Genomic DNA, 17,961 nt, shown 5'->3' with positions numbered 1-17,961 from the left:
AGAGAGAGTGTTTTGTACTTATCATCCCTTTTGCACCTCCAGTCCCACCAAAACCTGCCATTAGGTGTAGGTAGGTAGATTCAAGAGTTGCTTCAGAGCGTGGGTGTCCCCCAACTTTTCATAACGCTCAGCTTAAACCAGCCTCTTCCAGACCATTCCTCCATCTTCTAACACACTGCCTTTTGTCGAGGTGCCCTGCCAGCCACAGACCCATTTTCCAATCCCTCCTGCAAGTGATTGCTGCCAGTTAAAATTTGATCGCACAGGCCTTAAAACTCTACAGCAGCTTCCCTGGACCTGGTAGCCTCCATGCTGGCTGGGGCAGATGGAAGTTGGTAGTCCAAAAGCAGCTGGAGGGCAACCAGACTGGGAGGGGGGTGGGGAGAGTCTGCTCTACAGTAAGCTAGATGCAAAATAATACACATTGCAACTTGATTCAATACGTTAATTAAAACGAAAAGCAGTTTCACCACAGTCTCTCTCTCTCTCCTCACACACACACACACACACACACACACACGTCAGTCAAGGCCACCTGGGTGTGCCGGCCAGCAGCCATGTTAAAGAAACACGTGTAAGAGTCAAAGACCCAGCTAATGACTCAATAACCAGTTAACAAGATACCAAAAACTCCTTGCACAGAGGCTGAGGAGTACAGCTAAAAAAAGAGCAGATTCCAGTATGGGTACACGTATAAATCTAATAGCATACACTAGTGCTACATATCAAAATCCTGTACAAGTTAAAAATATTTTTTTCTTAAAAGCAACGTAATCACAGTCACCCTTTTGGCATTTGGGGGAGGGGGGGGGTAGAGCTTCGTTGGAGCCAGGGCCCAGCCCCAGGAACCAAGGTGAAATGCCAGAAGCGCGTGACATCACTGTAAACAGGAGGGTGCCTCTGAGCATGTGCGGAGTTTTATTTGATGGAGCCTCTCTCTTTTTGAAAATTAAGCATGGCACATGGAAGTTACAGGCTACATTAAGCAAGGCCCAAGTGCTTTATGATTCCCTCTTAATTAGTGTCAACAAAGAAGCATATTTAAGACAAATGGGGGCAGAGAGTAAAGACTAGTACTGTAGAAGGAAGGAAGTTCTCCACAGCAGCCACCCATGTGGCCACAGCCCTGCTCCCAGCACATGGTATCTCCCTTCATTGCAGTGGAGGAGGTGGACCTGTTGACACTGCAAGACAGGGAAAGGGGGGGAGCAACTAAAAACAAAAGTTTATAATGTGAACAATAACCTTGCGCTTCATCTGACCATCTGGACCAAACTACCACTTAGGTTGGCCAAAGCTCTTCTACAAAGTAACATATACCCAGCTTTAGGGCTTGTTGGCTGGTTTAGTATAAAAATAAACATCTGTGCCACTCAAAACCAAATCAGAATTGTGTGACATAATTAAGACGCTAGTGATGTGCAGCTCCAGCCAGAACAAGGAGATTGCAAGGCTGGTGGCTTTTTACACAGAATCATAGAACCGGAAGGGACCCCAAGGGTCATCTAGTCCAACCCCCTGCAATGCAGGAATCACAGCTACAGAATTCCTGACAGATGCCCATCCAACCTGTTTAAAAACCTCCGAGGAAGGAGATGTCCTTGCCAACACTCTCTTGCTCTTGGAGTGACAAGCCTGGGATCTGAGGAGCTCTGCAACAGAGCGTCTAAGGTGACATTATTAACTTTCAACCTGCGGAAGAAGATTTGCAAAACATCCATAGAGCAGAGTGTTGTTGTCTGTAGGACAGAATAAGGAAGCCCTGGCATGCACCGAGGGCAGGGAAACGGGACGCTTCCTGCTATGGTGCTGCCTGCCAGTCTCTCCAAAATAGCCACAGCTGAAGCACAGGATGTCATCCTCCTTCCAGCCACTTCTGGTTCCTTCCTTGGTCCCATTGCCCATAAGCCCTTCTCACCTGCAGTGAGGCACAATGAGAGGAAGGAGGAAAGGAGGGGGAGTGTGGTGAGGGAAGCTATAGCTGAGTCCCCCGTTTTGGAGCTCCACTTCCCAACTGCTATCTGGCAAGGCACAAGGGGCCTCTGGAACAGGTACTAAGGATGCAATCTGGAGGAAGTTAAGTGCACTTGAGCACATTTGCCTGGATTCCACCTTATATCTAGAAACCAAACCATAAAAACCTCACTTTATTAAAAAGCTAAATAGTCTAACTCGGGAGGTGTGCATATCTATTACGAAAACAACAGTTTATAGTGTAGCATGTAATAGTGTAAAACGCTTTGGGCGAAGGGACCCAATTCAGTGGTGGAGCATCTGCTTCCATGCAGAAGGCCCCAGATGCAATCTGGCACAAACACCCCAGGTAGGGCTGGGAGGCATCCCTGCCGGAAACCCTGGCAAGCTGCTGCCAGCCAGTGCAGACAGTATTGAGCTAATGGTCTTACTTGGTATAAGGCAGTTTCCTATGTTGAGAAACTGAAGGGGGGGGAATGCTGTAATTTTGAATTCTACCATTTGGATATGAGGCAGATTAACCACATCTGTCAAAAACCATTCCACACACACACCCCATTGGTTTCAGTTGCATGTCTTGCATAAATAAGGGGGTCTCCCTCTATCAGACGTTGGAACTTGGAGGGACATGTGAAGAGGAGCATTTCCAATATGGGAAACGGCACAAATCTCTCTCATGCACAATCATTTGCTGGGTGTTATGGACTGTGGGAAGCCTTCCTTGGTAGTGAGTGTGTTCATGTGGCACGTTTCACATGAGGAAAGAGGCACAGGTAGGTTTATCACACATGCTTGGGGTATATGCGACTTGTCTAGAGAGGAGAGACCTAAGAAGGAAACTGAGTGTGTGTGGATCCTTGAAAAGCTGGTGAATGTGTGTATGCTGGAAGGTGGGTTTATGAATTTTGAGGTTTCCTTTACCTTGCTAATCATTTGTGAATTAAAATGGGAGTTTGCATACAAAAGGGACAACCACACCATCCAGTTATAAATGGGGAAGGGTGACAAGATCCATGGTCGAGCATCTCTGTAGTTCAATCCCCATCATCTTCAGAAAGGGCTGGGAGATAACTTTTCTTGAAACCCTGGGAAGCTAAGCAGTGTAGACAACACAAAGCAAGATGGACCAATGACCTGACTCGGCATTAAGGCAGCTTCCTATGTCCCTATGTTAGCAGGTACAGATTCTACAGGTATTTAAGCACACCAGTATATGTGACACAGACTACGAAGTACAGTGGTACCTCCGGTTACAAACTTAATTTGTTCCAGAGGTCTGTTCTTAACCCGAAACCGTTCTTAACATGAGGTGCGCTTTCGCTAATGGGGCCTCCTGCTGCTGCCGCACCGCCGGCACGTTACTTCCTCTCGCATCCTGGGGCAAAGTTCGCAACTAGGGGAATCTACTTCCGGGTTAGCGGAGCTCATTACCCAAAGCCTTCATAAGGAGGACAGTGCGTAACCCAAGGTTCCACTGTAGTCCCATTGAACTTAGTGGGACTACTTTGTTTTCTGTGTGTCACGTATTTCTCTGGGCAAATAGCAGTAGATGAAAAGAAAGGCATTTCCCTGATCCAGGAAGTTCCCCACCCATTTTGTAATGCCTGGTTGAGAAAAAACACTTTGAGCAAGTGCAACACCAGTAATCGGGGTGCACCTGGCAATTATATTTCAGTAACAAACACAGCTGGGCTAAAAATAATGCTCCTCACGGTCCTGATTTCTGTTACTGCCAAGACTGGTCTGTCCATTTTGACAAAGGTCACTTATCTGGTTTCTTGTGTATTCCCATTAACAGCAATGAAGCTTTGTGGTGGTTTGGCTCCTCCTAGATTCGACAAATACCCGACCAAATTCAATATGTGAAACAGAAACGGCATCTTCAAACCAGCATTTACAGATATTTGCAAATCCACTATGTTGCAAATGCAGAAAATCTATTTAGCACCTTTTTAGCAGCTCCTTGAGTCATCTTACAGTGGCCACAAGGTGTCTCAAATAGGGTTCTCAGGTAGCCTTTAGTCATTAAAAATATGTTCACTACCTTGATCGGAGTAACAGCTCAATGACAGCTGCTTTAAGTGCTGTGCTGGGCCTCTTGCTAATCATCCTAGAACTGGGAGATTTAACCGCCGCACATTCCCCTGTACCTGCAACAGGTCCTGGCTGGGCACTGATAATCTCACATTTCTTGATCAGATCACGTTGATTACCACACACTGCTTTTGCCATCAAGTCCAAAATGCTGACCAGAATGTAGAGCACTGAACAGACACACACCTGCCATTCTAACAGGGCAGGAAGAGTGTATGATCTATTTACAGCTCCTTAACCACTCTAAGAAGCAAAAACTGTCAGTCAAGCAGTCTTGGTCAGATGCACATTTCTTACCAATTGCAGATGCTACCTGTCCTTGGCAGAGGAGTGTATCAATTTATACAGGACAAGGGCAACCAATGGACAATGCCACAGCCTTGGCTGAATCTGTCCTGGGCCATTTATTATTAGCACCTCTTTTCCCTTATCAAATGAGCCTTTGACTGCCAGCCCTTTAAAGCGAGACTGCTGAGCTCCCTTTCCCGAGACTCCCCTAATGAACTTTCAGAGCCTTTTAAAAAAGTTAGTTAAGGCAGCACATTGTGAGGACAACCCACCAGTTAAATATGTTAATGGGGAAATCAGGGGGAAATCAGCAAGATCTCCCTGTGACAGAAAGAAGGGACACTGAAATATACACTGAAGTGGAATGTGGTGATGTTGTGCATAATACCACCTCTGAGATCATTGCAACTACGGTATAAATCAGGCCTTCCACACTGCAAGAAGTGGAATATCTGTAAGCTTGGGGCAATGCTGCTTCATTGAGTTGCTACTCTCTCCTTACCCTTTCCTCGCCATTCCTTCAAATGGTCTAACAGGGATGGGTCTAGCAGGTGGAAATGTAGGCACAGAAGCAAAAGCTTTTTTTTTTTTTAAAGGAATGTAAAAGCAGTCCCTCTGCCACCCATTTCCCAAGCTGGATGTCCTCTAGTGAAGCGGCCAGACTGGCAGTGGGATGGCAGGGGATAGAGACAGACAGAAGAGGCCCTTCTCTTTGCTCTCTCCTGTTCTGAGAAATGCTGACAAGGGCATCTGCGGACATCCAACGTGAGCTGCAGAACCTCTGCAAGGGAAGTCGCAAGTCTTGCTCCACTTCACTGGAACTCAAACTTGGCAGCGTGTGTCAAAACATCTTCTACCATAGTCCAAAATTTCTCTGCGACTGAAGTGCCAACTGTCTGGGCCAGGTCCACGAGACACTGCAACGGCAAAACCTCTGTTCGTTCAAGCAGCGCCAGAGCAAAATCTTTCACTGAAAGGAAGGAGCCATCGCTACGTGGCATCGGGCCTCAAGAGACTGTCGGCCGCAACGTCACTAGCAAACCCTAAATGCTCATTTTCAACGCGATCCTTAAGTTTTCTTTTTAAAAAACAAAGAGAGGTAAATTCTCAGGTGAGGGACTGACGTAGGTTGCCCTTTGCCAGGAGTTAAAACAGATTCCACTTGCAAGTCTTGGCTTCTGCTTCCAGGCTCCTTTAAGACACGCTGGAACAGCGGATGCTCGGGGAGCCCATCTGGGTCAGGACCTTGTCTAGCCACTGTAAGGGGCCATTCAGATGGAGCTCGATCCAGCAGGGAGTGCTTGTGACCGTCTGCCGCCTAGAAATGAGAAGGAAGAATGATAATCAGGGCTATGTGCTCCCCACACTAAAAATCACAAGAGAAGGTATCGAAGTTCTGCACCAGGAATTCTGCAACCAGTACAGATTGTGTCAGTTCCATAGCTGCATATTTTTAGGTGTGCATCCCCTTGTTCAGCTTCTACTAATCAACAGGGGCGAGGGGAGGCAGCCCTGCACAGCCCCCAGAACTTGCGTGGCCTTTCAGCAGCTGGGCAGCCCCCCTTTCTGCAATATAAGGGAGGGAGACAGAAACAGGAGGTTTATTTGAGACATGGGGGCAGGCAACACTTCACTGGGTGGGTCACCAACTGTGCAGTTTTGACAAAGAGCTACACTAAGGTCTTAGCTGAACACATGTAAGCCTCTGTCCATAGTCCTTGAGGACTAGAAGCTTATACTTAAAAACAAAATAAAAAGGAAAGGGGTTTCTTGGGATGCCAATTTGTGTGCCAATTTGTGTCCAAAGACTGAACAGCTGTAAACCCTCCCAGGAAGCTTTGCAGGTGTTAAGAAGCACCTCCCTTGTCTCTGCAAGCACAACCCAAAACCTATTTTGGCTACCCTGTAATTGTCAAAGAGAATCACCACACCCATTCCCAAGCCACTGACTTAGGAGAGGGGGTGGGGACAGAATGGGAAGCTCATTCTGTGCAGCTACATGGCTCCCTAAAGCACATCTTTTGTACAAATCAAAAGCCTGAAGAGCAAAAACAGTAAAGGCAAGGCAAAAGCAAGTGATTTGGGAAGTGGGGGGGTAGCTTTGCGCTGGGACAGAGACCCAACTAGACTGGAGGATAGCGGCCATATCGCACCAAGAGCAAAAGGCACTCTGGACTGGAGCACCATCCCCGAATGAGAGCCAGTCCCTCCCCACCCAATGCAACCCACTCATCTGGATCTCATTAAGAGCCCTGGCCCTGGGCCAAGACGAAACACAGTCGGCAAGCAGGCAGGGAGGGAGGGAGCAAGTTGGTTTCAAAACAAAATAGACTCCAGACATCTGGAGAAGTTGAAGGGGGTAACCCGAGAGGCCTCGGCTCTGGGCTTCATCTCCAGTCACTTGCAAGGAGTGGGGGGAGGAGGAGGGGGCCTGCAAAGGCGCAGCTGCAAAGAGACTTTGATGGGGTGCCCTCTCTTGAAGAAGTCCAAGGAACAGGGACCCAGAATGCCCTTTAAGAATCTTCCTGGCTTTGATCCTACCTGCACAGCACCTTCAACCAAGCAAGAATTGGGCTGTGTTCAATCCCCCCTCCTCTCTTTTTCCCCAGATTTACTAGCAAGGGGGTGCGCAAACAGTAGCCATTATCCTCAGGGAGGATGGGAGTTGTAGTCTAACACGACCTGGAGGGTCACAAATTAGCTACCTAGCCCCCTAATACAATGGATTAAAAAGAAGAGAGAGAAGACAGTCCCCACGCGAGACCGATTGAGCAGCTAAAACAGAAGGGGCCCTGACACTACATCACCACCAGGGCCCCAACCTAGAGAATTCAACCTGGAGAATTCAGCCACAATGGAGAAGCTTGCAGGATTTCCTGTACCGATGCCCCCTCCCTCCCACAGCTCCCCTTTCTCAAGGGCATGTAAGCTGAATCAGCCCCCACAAAAAATGAGATTTGGACAGTTCCCCCCTCTTTTCTAGCCACCCCAGCACCCTATACGGAGCTGCCTTGTTTTGACCACACAACAGGACTTTGGGGCCTGCCTGTCTTAATGGATCTTGTGTTATCTTGCTGCTGGTTTTGCTTGCTAGTCTGTTTTGAATTTTAGAGCCCCCCCCCCCCCGTTTTTAGATTTTACTTTTGTTTTGTACAGTTGCCAGTCTCCTGCAAGCTGCCTTGTATACTTTTGCAGAAAGGCAGGGTATGGATTCATTAGCAGCAGCAACAACAACAACAACAACCTGACCTGTATTCAGCCCCCCAGCCCTTGACAAAGCTCATTCGGATTGTGCACATTCTCGTCAGCTGGTAGACGGCTTCGAATCCCTGGTTCACAGACTGGGCCAGAAGGGCAGCAAATTCCTGGTTGTTAAAAATCTTCAAGTTACAACCTGTTGAAGACAAGGCCAGGGCAAATGTCAACGTGCAGTCGCTGAAATGCGGAGACACATGGAAATATTTGATTTTGATTTGATTTATTTTTTTGCTGAATGAGAGGTGACAACACACTCCTCCACAAGCCAGAACTTTGTAAGAAAGGCAGCAAGGGCAGTGAACACAATGGAAGGCATCATCCTGCAGACACCTGCCTCAAACCCCTTGCAAGGTCAGGAAGAAGAGCCCTCTGATTGAAAGAGGAGTTGGGGTAGGGAGGGGATAACCCTGAAAATGACAACCATAACCTTGTAATATTTACTAATAATGCAATGAGCTCATCCTCTTCCCCACTTCCACCCCTCATCCCCCCCCCCCCCAGGGCAGATAAAAGAAAGGACTTCTTCACACAGAACATAGTTAAATTATGGAACTTGCTCCCCGGAGGCTTTAAAAGGGGATTTGGCAAATTGCTGGAAGATAATGGCTACTAGCCACAAAGGCTATGCTCTGTCTCCACAGTCAAGAGGCAGCAATGCTTCTGAATACCACCTGATGAAAACCCCAGGAGGGAAGGAGAGAGCTCTCATGCTCAGGTCCTGCTTGTAGGCTTCCTTTGGGGGCATGTGGTTGGCTACTGTGAGAACAGGATGCTGGACCAGATGGGCCATTGGCCTGATCCAGCAGGCTCTTTTTTTGCATTCTAAGCATCAAGTCTGCCCAGCCCGGCAGTAAATGATGCTGCAGGCTCAGACCCAAGTCCCTCCCCCATGGAGGTTAACCTTCACCCACACCCATTGCCAAGTGGAGACTGGGGGTGCCTGGGAGAAGAAGATGCTCTTAGCATCATGGCGGAAGCACCTGCGCTCAGTTCTGGTAGCAAACTGCACAGTCAGTTCTTAATGCACACAAACAAAACACCGTTCACTCCCTTCGTCACCCACTCAACGTTCAGAGGAGCTCCTTCCTCCGAAGTCCAAGTTTTTGATGCACGGGCCCAGCTGCGAGCTAAAACTCCCTCCCTTAAAAAAAAAGTTTCACAGCTGCTTTGGAGTGCAGAGAGGCAGGAAAATAAAAAACGTTTCCCGTCGGCTGTCAAACACATGACAGCGTCACTGCGCTTCGCTCAGCGCCCCAACCAGATGAACTCCCGAGTCTTGGCAGGCACAGAGTTGCTGATCTAGGCACAAGCTCAGGCCAACGCCTACAGATACACACACAAGCACAGCCTTCTGATAGTGAGGTCAGAAGGCAAATGAAGGGGAAGTTGCAATCCCTAGGATATATTCCTGTCAAGTTCTTTCTACAAATCCAACGGTACAAGAGCTTCCCCAAGCTGGTGCCCTCCCAATGTTTGGGACTGCAGCTCCCAGTGATCAAAACGCCTGGAAGGCACCAGCTTGAGGAAAGCTGTTCTGAAGGACCTTGCCATTAAAGCCCAGTTAAGGAGCAAAGTAAGTTCGGTTTGAGGACCTGTGTTCAAGTCCTTTCCCTTGCCATGGACCCAAATGGAAGATTTGCAGAATTAATATCTTTGCATTGCTGCAAAAAAAGGGAGACTTCTTCCCCAGAAGTGGAGTGGGTGACATGAGGGGCTCTGGTGCTGGAGAAGACTTCCCCATCAATGTTGTTTGGACAGCTGCCATTGACCCATCCTTGGGGGACCCAGAGCACTTGGCTGCCCTTGAAAACTTGGTGAAACTTGGTCAATGAAAATTGTTCTGGAGAAGTGGATAGCACTTCCAAGAAATGAGAGTTCTTGGGGCATTGGGTGCTGCACCCCAAATGCTGTAGTTTGGGTAGCATGGACACAGCCCTGCTCAGAAAGCTGGCGGCATCTTACAGGTAAGGGTTGGCAATTGTCTCCCATCCACCAAAAAGAGACCACATCTATTCCTCCCTTGCAGAGTTTCAAAAGTCATGGCAGTTGGTGGACATAGGGACAAAAGAAATAGTGGCAGGCATGCAGCAACAGAAGAGGAAAGCCACTCATGAGTTACCTGGTGGGATCTTGCACACAGTGGCCGGGTGCCACCCATAGCGCTGGTTGCAGTTAGGAGACTGGACAAAAATGGCACTGTCGCTAAGGCACTCTGCGAACACCTCCCCTCCGATGTAATATAGCCTCACTCCTCTCCCTAGGAAAACACAGGGCAGCAAAGTCAGGGCAAAAGCAGTCAAAAGGCAAGGAAGGACACATTCAGAAGCAACGGCTCTCTCTCTCTCTCTCAAATGGTTTGGAAGCTATCTTGGGGGCACCTGCACCGCCACTGCTGGGCTGGATGAGACACTTAGTGCATTACCCACCATGGAAATCAGGTGTTTAAATTTATCCCTGCCTCCCCACCCCATGTCACATGGTTGCTTGTAATTTATCCTCATGGCCAGCCTCCGAGGTAGCCCAGGGTGGGTGGCCCAGCCTAGTGGTCCAAACTCTCCACCAAATTCCACCACCAAACTCTCCTCGGATTCAACAAGGCGAGAGACGCTACCGATGTGTCGCCTGGTGAGCTCCACCGCTGCGTTGCGGTTGACGTTCGACAGCAACCCGAGGCAGAAGCGCTCAGAGTTTGAAGGGTCGGTGAAGCCGTCCACCGTCATGGAGGGCTGCGACGCATGGAAAGTTTCCCCGACACGCTGGTTGAGCTCGTAGTAGGAGATGGAGCACCAGAAGGCAGGTTCACAGTAAGTGACTGGCTGGAGATCTGCAAGAAGCGGAAGCGAAAATGGCAACAGTAAGACTTCTCAGCAGAACTCTGCATCTTTGGCACTGTAACACCACCCACAGAGTGACAGAATTGTAGAGTTGGGTTGTCTGGTCCAACCCCCCGGAATGCAGGAATCCTGCACCTAAAGCTCAAAAAACAACTGTTGCACCAAGTTAAGATTTCTGAATCAATCACAGCTTGCTTAGGTGCCTCTGCAAAGTGGACATTTTGGATATTTCATAGAATTGTAGAGTTGGAAAAGGACCATGACGGCCACCTAGTAATCAGTGGCTGAATATCTGAGAAACATAGCTATAATGGTACTACTTAAAAATGAACATTTATTTTTTTTTGGGGGGGGGGGAAAGAAGAAGAAGAAGAAGAAGAAGAAGAAGAAGAAGAAGAAGAAGAAGAAGAAGAAGAAGAAGAAGAGGAGGAGGAGGAGGAGGAGGAGTATGGATTTGATACCCCGCTTTTCACTACCCGAAGGAGTCTCAAAGCGGCTAACATTCTCTTTTCCCTTCCTCCCCCACAACAAACACTCTGTGAGGTGAGTGGGGCTGAGAGACTTCAAAGAAGTGTGACTAACCCAAGGTCACCCAGCAGCTGCATGTGGAGGAGTGGAGACGCGAACCCGGTTCCCCAGATAACGAGTCTGCCGCTCTTAACCACTACACCACACTGGCTCTGATTTGCCAACAGTCCTGTATGTTTCATAATTTGTACCCTATCTGGCTGCTTGTGCCAACAAATTCCTTTTTCACAAACTTTCAAGGCAAAAATTTGACAAAGCATTTCTGAAGAGCAGCTGACAGATGCTATCCTTCAAAAAAATTGCAATTCTAAAATGTATAACACTATTGTCAGCCCAAAGGTGGAAAGAGGAAGCAGTCCCGACCAAAGAAGATTGGCAAACCAAGCTGATGGACTATGCTGAAATGGCTAAATGAACTGGAAAGCTCAGAAATGAAGACGACAATAAAGTTTAAAAAGAATGGGAAATGTTTATTGCATATTTACAAAAGTATTGTAAACAGGTTAATACATTGGCAGGATTTGAAGAACACCTGTAATTTTAGAAATACTGTAAGAAATCTGAGGTAGAAAAATAATTTGGAGTAGAAATGATATGCAGTGGAAAAGGAAACATAAGGAACCGGGGAGGGGGGGAGAGCCATGGGGTTTGGAGAATCCCAATTTACAGATTTTATATTATTTTGGTATATAATTTTCTTTATTTGTGTTTGTTATTGTATTTGTTACTGTGTTTCTTTTCTTTTCTTTTTGTTATATTTGTTGAAAATTTAATTAAAATATTATTAAAAAATAATAAATAAATAAAATGTGTAACAAAATTTAGATGGCAATGTCATTTTTATAGATGGCTCGAATAGTTCAGGATGCTATGACTTTAATATCTATAAATCAAGAAGTTCTTGAAGCATTCCAGCGAGATCCAGTAGAGTAGCAAGTGTTACGCGTCTCCCTCTGCCTCTCCACCCAACTGCTTCTGTCCTGAAAGCAACCCCTAAAAGAGGTTGGGGACTTTAGATTTGGGGCTTTTTGCCTAAGAAAGACTCTGGAGAGCTGCTGCCAGTCAGAGTGGGTTCAGTTTCCCACACTCCTGCACTGATTTGCAATTATTCTCCTAGCAAAACTCATCAGCATTTTTGTGTGCAGTTTTGCCTGGTGGACACAGTCCTGCCGGCCATTTCCCTCCAACGTAATGCATTTTCACTAATAGCATTTTTCATGCACACTTTCCCTTAATAGCCGGTCGGAGAAGTGGACCGCAAAATTTGGAGAAGCTTGGATTCTGAAATATGGCAGCATTTCAGTTCACACATTGTTTTGGGAAGTGCATTGCATTGGGAAACGGCCATAGCTGTCAACTTTCCCCTTTTTTGCAATGGGAAACAGCGCTGGAATAAGAGAATTTCCCGCAAAAAAGGAAAACTTAACAGCTATGCACATATATTCCTTAGGTCAAACAGGTGTGGCAGGGTTTTGGAACACAAAAGCCAGAAGAGGCTCTTTGGTGAAAGGAGAGGAGTGAAAATTTGAGAGGAGCAAACACATCACAGGTAGCAGTACCTTCTTTCATTTTTTTCATTTTTCATTCTTAATATTAATGCTTCGTTGGTTTTAAAAACTACACAAAGTAATCAACAGAAAGAAAAAATAAAAAAGTAAACAAGCATTCATTCCATAATTAGTGCTTGTTGTAGGTAACAATTTGTAGTTGGTTTCCACATGACCTCCGATCCCCCCATTGTGGTTCCCAAGTTCCATTCTTTAACTACACACTAAGCTTTGTTTCTTGTAGGTTATTTCAATTACATTGATTTTATAGAATTATCTTATTACATGCAGAAAGTCAACCCAAGCCTGCCAATGGATTTATGTTTTTGCAATGTTCTTTTAAATAAACTCCGTACATGTCCCACTCTCTATTAAATTTTTGATCAATAACATCTCGAAACTTTGCTGATAATCTGGCTAGTTCTACATACTCTCACATTTTGTTTTGCCAATTTAGTCTGGATGGGGTAGCATCTCCTTTCCAACCCTTTGCGATTAAAATTCTAGCTGCTACTGTAGCATACATGAAAATTCTCCCAAATTTCTTTGAGATTTCATTATTGCTCATTATTCTTAGCAGGAAGGCTTCAGGCTTCTTGGGGAATGAACATTTAAACATTTTTTTTAAGTTTGTTGTAGATTATCTCCCAAAATTCTCTAATTCTTTTGCCGTTCCACCACATGTGGATCATTGTGCCTTCTACCTCCCCGCATTTCCAACAGGTGTTTGGCCTAGATCTAAACATTCTGGCCAGTTTAACAGGTGTTAAATACCACCTGTAGAGCATTTTCATGCAATTCTCAGTTAAATCATAACATGCAGTCATAACTGCAGTCAGGACCTTCTTTCAAATCCAACCTTAAGCTAATTATTAAAACAAACCACAACTTGCCTTTGCAAGACATTTCCCTGTTAGGTGCCCCACCCACTGGCTTCATATCACTGATTAGGCCATCCCCGAAACACCTCTATGTGAATTTCAAAAAAGCCCAAGCGGCACCGTCCTTACCCAAATTGTTGTGTGCAGGGGACATTGGATTTGGAGATAAATTTGGAGAACCTGGGTGGGGAAAGAAAGAAGATACAATTAGGGTAAGCTACTATCTGCCCAAGAAGAAACACGGAATCCTAGTACTGTAGAGTTGCAAGGAACCTAAAGAGTCATCTAGTCCAACCCCTTGGAATGCAGGAATTAAGCTGATACTGCTACTATAGTGCTTTTAAAATAGTGATGACATATCCACAACAATCACTTGCAGAAGTTCTTGGGCATGCCCTTGGGTTTACCCCAACTTTTTCCTTCCTCTTCAGCTGTAAATGGAAAGAAGAACCACGTGGAGCCAAGGTGGTGTAATGGTCAGAATGTTGGACTAGAACGTGGGAGACCAGAGTTCAAATCCCCACTCGGCCCATGAAGCTCACTTGGTGTCCTTGTGCCAGTCATTGTTGCTCAGGCTAACCTAACCGTGCAAGGTTGTTAGGTTCTTGGGTAAGTCAGAAGAACAATTCATGAGGCACTTCTAACAAGAGTTACCTGGGGTCCCACTGCTGCCTCTTCAGTGGGTGAGTGGGTGACACTATTGGCACAGGGAGAACAGGGCACCATCCTGCAGCTGAAGCAGATTATAGGGCCAGCCAGCGGCAACTGTACTTGCTCCTTCTGCTGCCTAAAGCCTAGTGCAGTCATGGCCAAACTTGGCCCTCCTGTTGTTTTGGGACTACAACTCCCATCACCCCTAGTTAACAGGACCAGTGGTCAGGGATGATGGGAACTGTAGTCCCAAAACAGCTAGAGGGCCAAGTTTGGCCATCACTGGCTTAGTGGGCTTCCCGTGCCCAAACATAAAGTGAGGAGGACACCCTCTTTCTGCCTGAAATAAGAGAGAGAGATGCGGCATTTGTACCCTGTTCTTCTGCCAAAAAAGGCTCCTCAGGTGGCTTACATACAGCAATCAAAATAAGAGACAGTCCCTATCTGGACAGGCTTGCAATTCAATTTTTAAAGAAATGACACACAAGGGGAAAAGGACAGAGAGGGAAGAGGGACAAAGAAAACATCAAACTTGGGCACCAGTTCTTAACCTGTTCTTACAATGACCAGCTGGCACGGCTCAAGGGCAGGAGGTGCCTGATGGAACTGGTCTTTGGGCAAAGCTGATGGACTAAACTCTGCTTCCCAACTCTCCCCATGACTGAATGGCTGAGTTGCACTCCAAGACATCTGGAACCCACCAGGTTGTAAAAGGCTGCACTAGAGGCTCAAGCCTTCACCATATGACATGGACCAAGACACCTGCTGCATGTCAGTTCCATGAGCACATGCCACTGACACCTGAGCCATTCTTCACGTCCCCTTTACCTTTGTATTTGGCATGGAAAACATGCAAATAAAGTTTTAGGAATCGAAGACATGGATAAAAAAACCTGTATGTTTTTCCCACGCAGACAGGGCACTCCAAGGGTACATTCAAAGCCAAAGCTAGTTCAAATTATGCCCCTGAAGACACGCCCCGTATAGCATTTCAGACAGACGCCGACCACATGGCCAATAATTGCACACACCAATGGTGTTGTGCCAAAGAGGGCTGAGTGTGAGGCCTACCAGCAATCCGACGCCAGCCTCCTCCCACCTGTGTGCTTATGGCAAAAGACGATAAATGTGTCACTTGTTCCCCTTTTAGAAACCCACAAGCATTCTTCAGCCCCAGCTAGGGCAAGGGAGATGGCAAACAATACGTGGCAGGGGTGTTGGTGTGGACTGTCCCATTCTCTCTTCCCCAGCCCTTGTGTTTGCCCCAACCTTTCCCTTCCTCTTCAGCTATAAATGGAAAGAAGAACCATGTGGAGCCAAGGTGGTGTAATGGTCAGAGTGTTGGACTAGCACCTGGGAGACCAGGGTTCAAATCCCCACCCGGCCCATGAAGCTCACTCGGTGTCCTTGCGCCAGTCACTGTTGCTCAGGCTAACCTAACCGTGCATGGTTGTTAGGAGGACAAAATGGAGATGGGGAGTATGCTGTGCCAGCCTGGAGGGGGTGCAGCAATCAGGCCTGGATCACTCATGATGTTGTCTCCCCAGTGCCCTGATATGGGGCTTCTGCCAGTGGGATTACACACCTTTGACAGGCAGAACTGAGAACTACATGCCAGAGGAGGAATGCCAGCATCACTCCATGGGCATAGGCTGGTGGAGCTGTCCGGGCTGGGCAGAGAGAGACCTCTGTCCCTTCCTCCACTACTACCTTGCCCACCTCTAGGCATGATGAATCAGGGGTTTGAATGACAGCCTAAATAAATAAAGAGAGATGGAAGACTCCAAGCCAGGTGGAGAAGGGGCAGTGGGTGGCATTCAGCTAGGTTTTCCTCCAAGTAAACTCATTTAAATTAACGGACCTAACTTGGACTTCTTGAAATTAATGAACATGACCAAGTAAAATGTGGCTGCATGCTACCCCCATATACGGAGTGCAAGAGACTGGGAGAGACATCATTTCTAATGAGTTTTCAAACTCTGGTAGATTATTCTACTAAAATGACAAGAGAGATGAGCACAATTCCATCAAATGCCACATACTAATTTCCAGCGTGATGTACCTGCATCCATGCTATGGTTCATCTGATGGTCACTGGTTTCTCCATCCTCACTCAGATAACCAGGAGGGGGTGTTTCTGCAATTGGGGGGGGGCAGGGCACGGGGGGAGGGGGAGAAACAGCTGTCATAAAAATCAAGCAAAATTCAGGAAATATGAGCACATATTTATAAACAATACTGCCCTTGTCCTATGTCTTGAAAAGAGCTTTATAATCCAACACCTCCTTGAAGTTAATGCTGCAAGATCAGTAGCTACAGCTTCCCCTTTTACAGGCGGGTCAACTGAGGCTTCTCTTAAGGTCCAGGACTTGCGAGGACCTTATCCTGAGCCCACTCTAGACTCCAGAGTTAATTTTCAGAAGACCTCCTTCCCCGTGCTCCTTTATTCACTGGGAATGGAAAACGGGTTAAGATGGACAGGCTCGGAAGCAAGAGAAAAGGAGCAAGAAGTTGAAAGCCCTGAGGTGACATCCTTCATTGCTATAGTTAACTTCCATTCCAAAAAATGTAGATTGGAAGAAAGACACCAAGAAGCAGAAATGTTAATGTTTTCAAGTGTCTAAGCCCAGAGGTGGGCAGAAAATAGGCCAGACTGACTGGAAGATCTTGGGGTGATTTTCGATTCCCAGCTTCTTAGCAATATTTACTTATTTAATGACAATAGCAGCAACTGAAACGATCTCCCCACCCACAACAAACCATGTGGCTGAAAGAGAATGCTTAGGCGTTAGAGGGGCACCAGACGTGGATATCTGGTTCTTAGTTCTGGTATTGATCACAAATTCCTGGACTGAGCATTTGCTCAGAGGCACTCTGGGCTGAATCCAAAGTAACACTGAGTAACACACCCATCGCACCAGCAGAAATCCTTGAGTTGGATACCACCATCTGATGCTTAATTCACAGCTCACCAATATTTTGTACCTGTGTCTGGTAGACCTGGGGAGGGGGTGGTTCTAGTCAAAAGACACAATGTAGATCTCCCAGGCCTTGAGCCTGATCACCTCTGGTCTCACCAACAGAGCGCCTGAGCTGTAATTCCATCCACCCAATGAAAAAGGGTCCACACACCACTTCTGTTGGGGCAAGGCATACCGTACCTGGAATGTAGTTGCTTTGAGGTTCTATGCCTGCTGGGAAGTTAGTGTTCTCTGGAATGGAGTGGCTATAATCATCCAGTGGAGGAAACTCAGCTGGGATCTCTGTATGCCTCGGAACCAATACTGGAGGTAGCACTGAAGAGGTAAGACAGCCAAGGAGCAAATGTCAGCAAGAAGTCTAACAACAAGGTCAGCAATACTGGGTCCAATTCCTGTACAATGTTGGGTGCAATTCCACCACCTGCTCCAGCTTCCAGTGTCCCAGCCTTCTACACAAACACTAAACAAACAACAACAGAGGCCCATTATAGTACCTGGTGTCTCCACTCTTTGATAGTGATACGGATTCACACAGACTTCATCCTTCTTCATGTTAAAGGCGTATTCACACATCTCCATGGCTCGCAGTTCGTGGTGGCTGTGAAGATCTGGCCACCGCCAGAGCCGGCAATAGATAACATGAGGGAGACCCTTTCGGTGGGATACCTGCAGCCGGCCATCCAGCGATCTGAGATGTTGGAAACGAAAAGGCAATATTAGAAGTTGAAAAGGCAGAGGGGCTTTGGTTTGAGAGTTCTTCCCTATTGAATAGAAGAATCTTATGGCAATTAGAAGGAAATGAATCCACAGAGACAAGTTAGCTGGTTATTAATGTATCGGCAGAATGGCACTGCACCGTTACCCATTTTGTTCACCAGAGGGGCGGGAAGAACAGGACAACCAGACATTTTGATCTTGCTCTCCT

General features: G+C 46.9%; 1 protein-coding gene across 1 annotated transcript in view; it reads right to left on the bottom strand.

Moving 5' to 3' along the window:
- Window positions 1-4,008: 4,008 nt before the first annotated feature.
- Window positions 4,009-17,961, bottom strand: part of SMAD3 (SMAD family member 3) — a 59,046-nt gene continuing 45,093 nt past the window's right edge. Inside the window, exons 2-9 of the mRNA XM_033166976.1 lie at window positions 17,531-17,724; window positions 17,217-17,351; window positions 16,118-16,192; window positions 13,534-13,584; window positions 10,226-10,438; window positions 9,734-9,871; window positions 7,606-7,750; window positions 4,009-5,674 (exon numbers count right to left, since the gene is read on the bottom strand). Of these exons, the coding sequence (XP_033022867.1) occupies window positions 5,551-5,674; window positions 7,606-7,750; window positions 9,734-9,871; window positions 10,226-10,438; window positions 13,534-13,584; window positions 16,118-16,192; window positions 17,217-17,351; window positions 17,531-17,724 (1,075 nt within the window). The 3' untranslated portion in view covers window positions 4,009-5,550. The remainder of the gene's footprint in view (window positions 5,675-7,605; window positions 7,751-9,733; window positions 9,872-10,225; window positions 10,439-13,533; window positions 13,585-16,117; window positions 16,193-17,216; window positions 17,352-17,530; window positions 17,725-17,961) is intronic.

This window comes from Lacerta agilis, chromosome 13 (genome assembly GCF_009819535.1).
Source record: "Lacerta agilis isolate rLacAgi1 chromosome 13, rLacAgi1.pri, whole genome shotgun sequence".
NCBI classification, from domain to species: Eukaryota; Metazoa; Chordata; class Lepidosauria; order Squamata; family Lacertidae; genus Lacerta; species Lacerta agilis.
The sequence above is the reverse complement of the archived record's forward strand: the minus strand, read 5'-3'. Positions and strand labels throughout refer to the sequence as shown.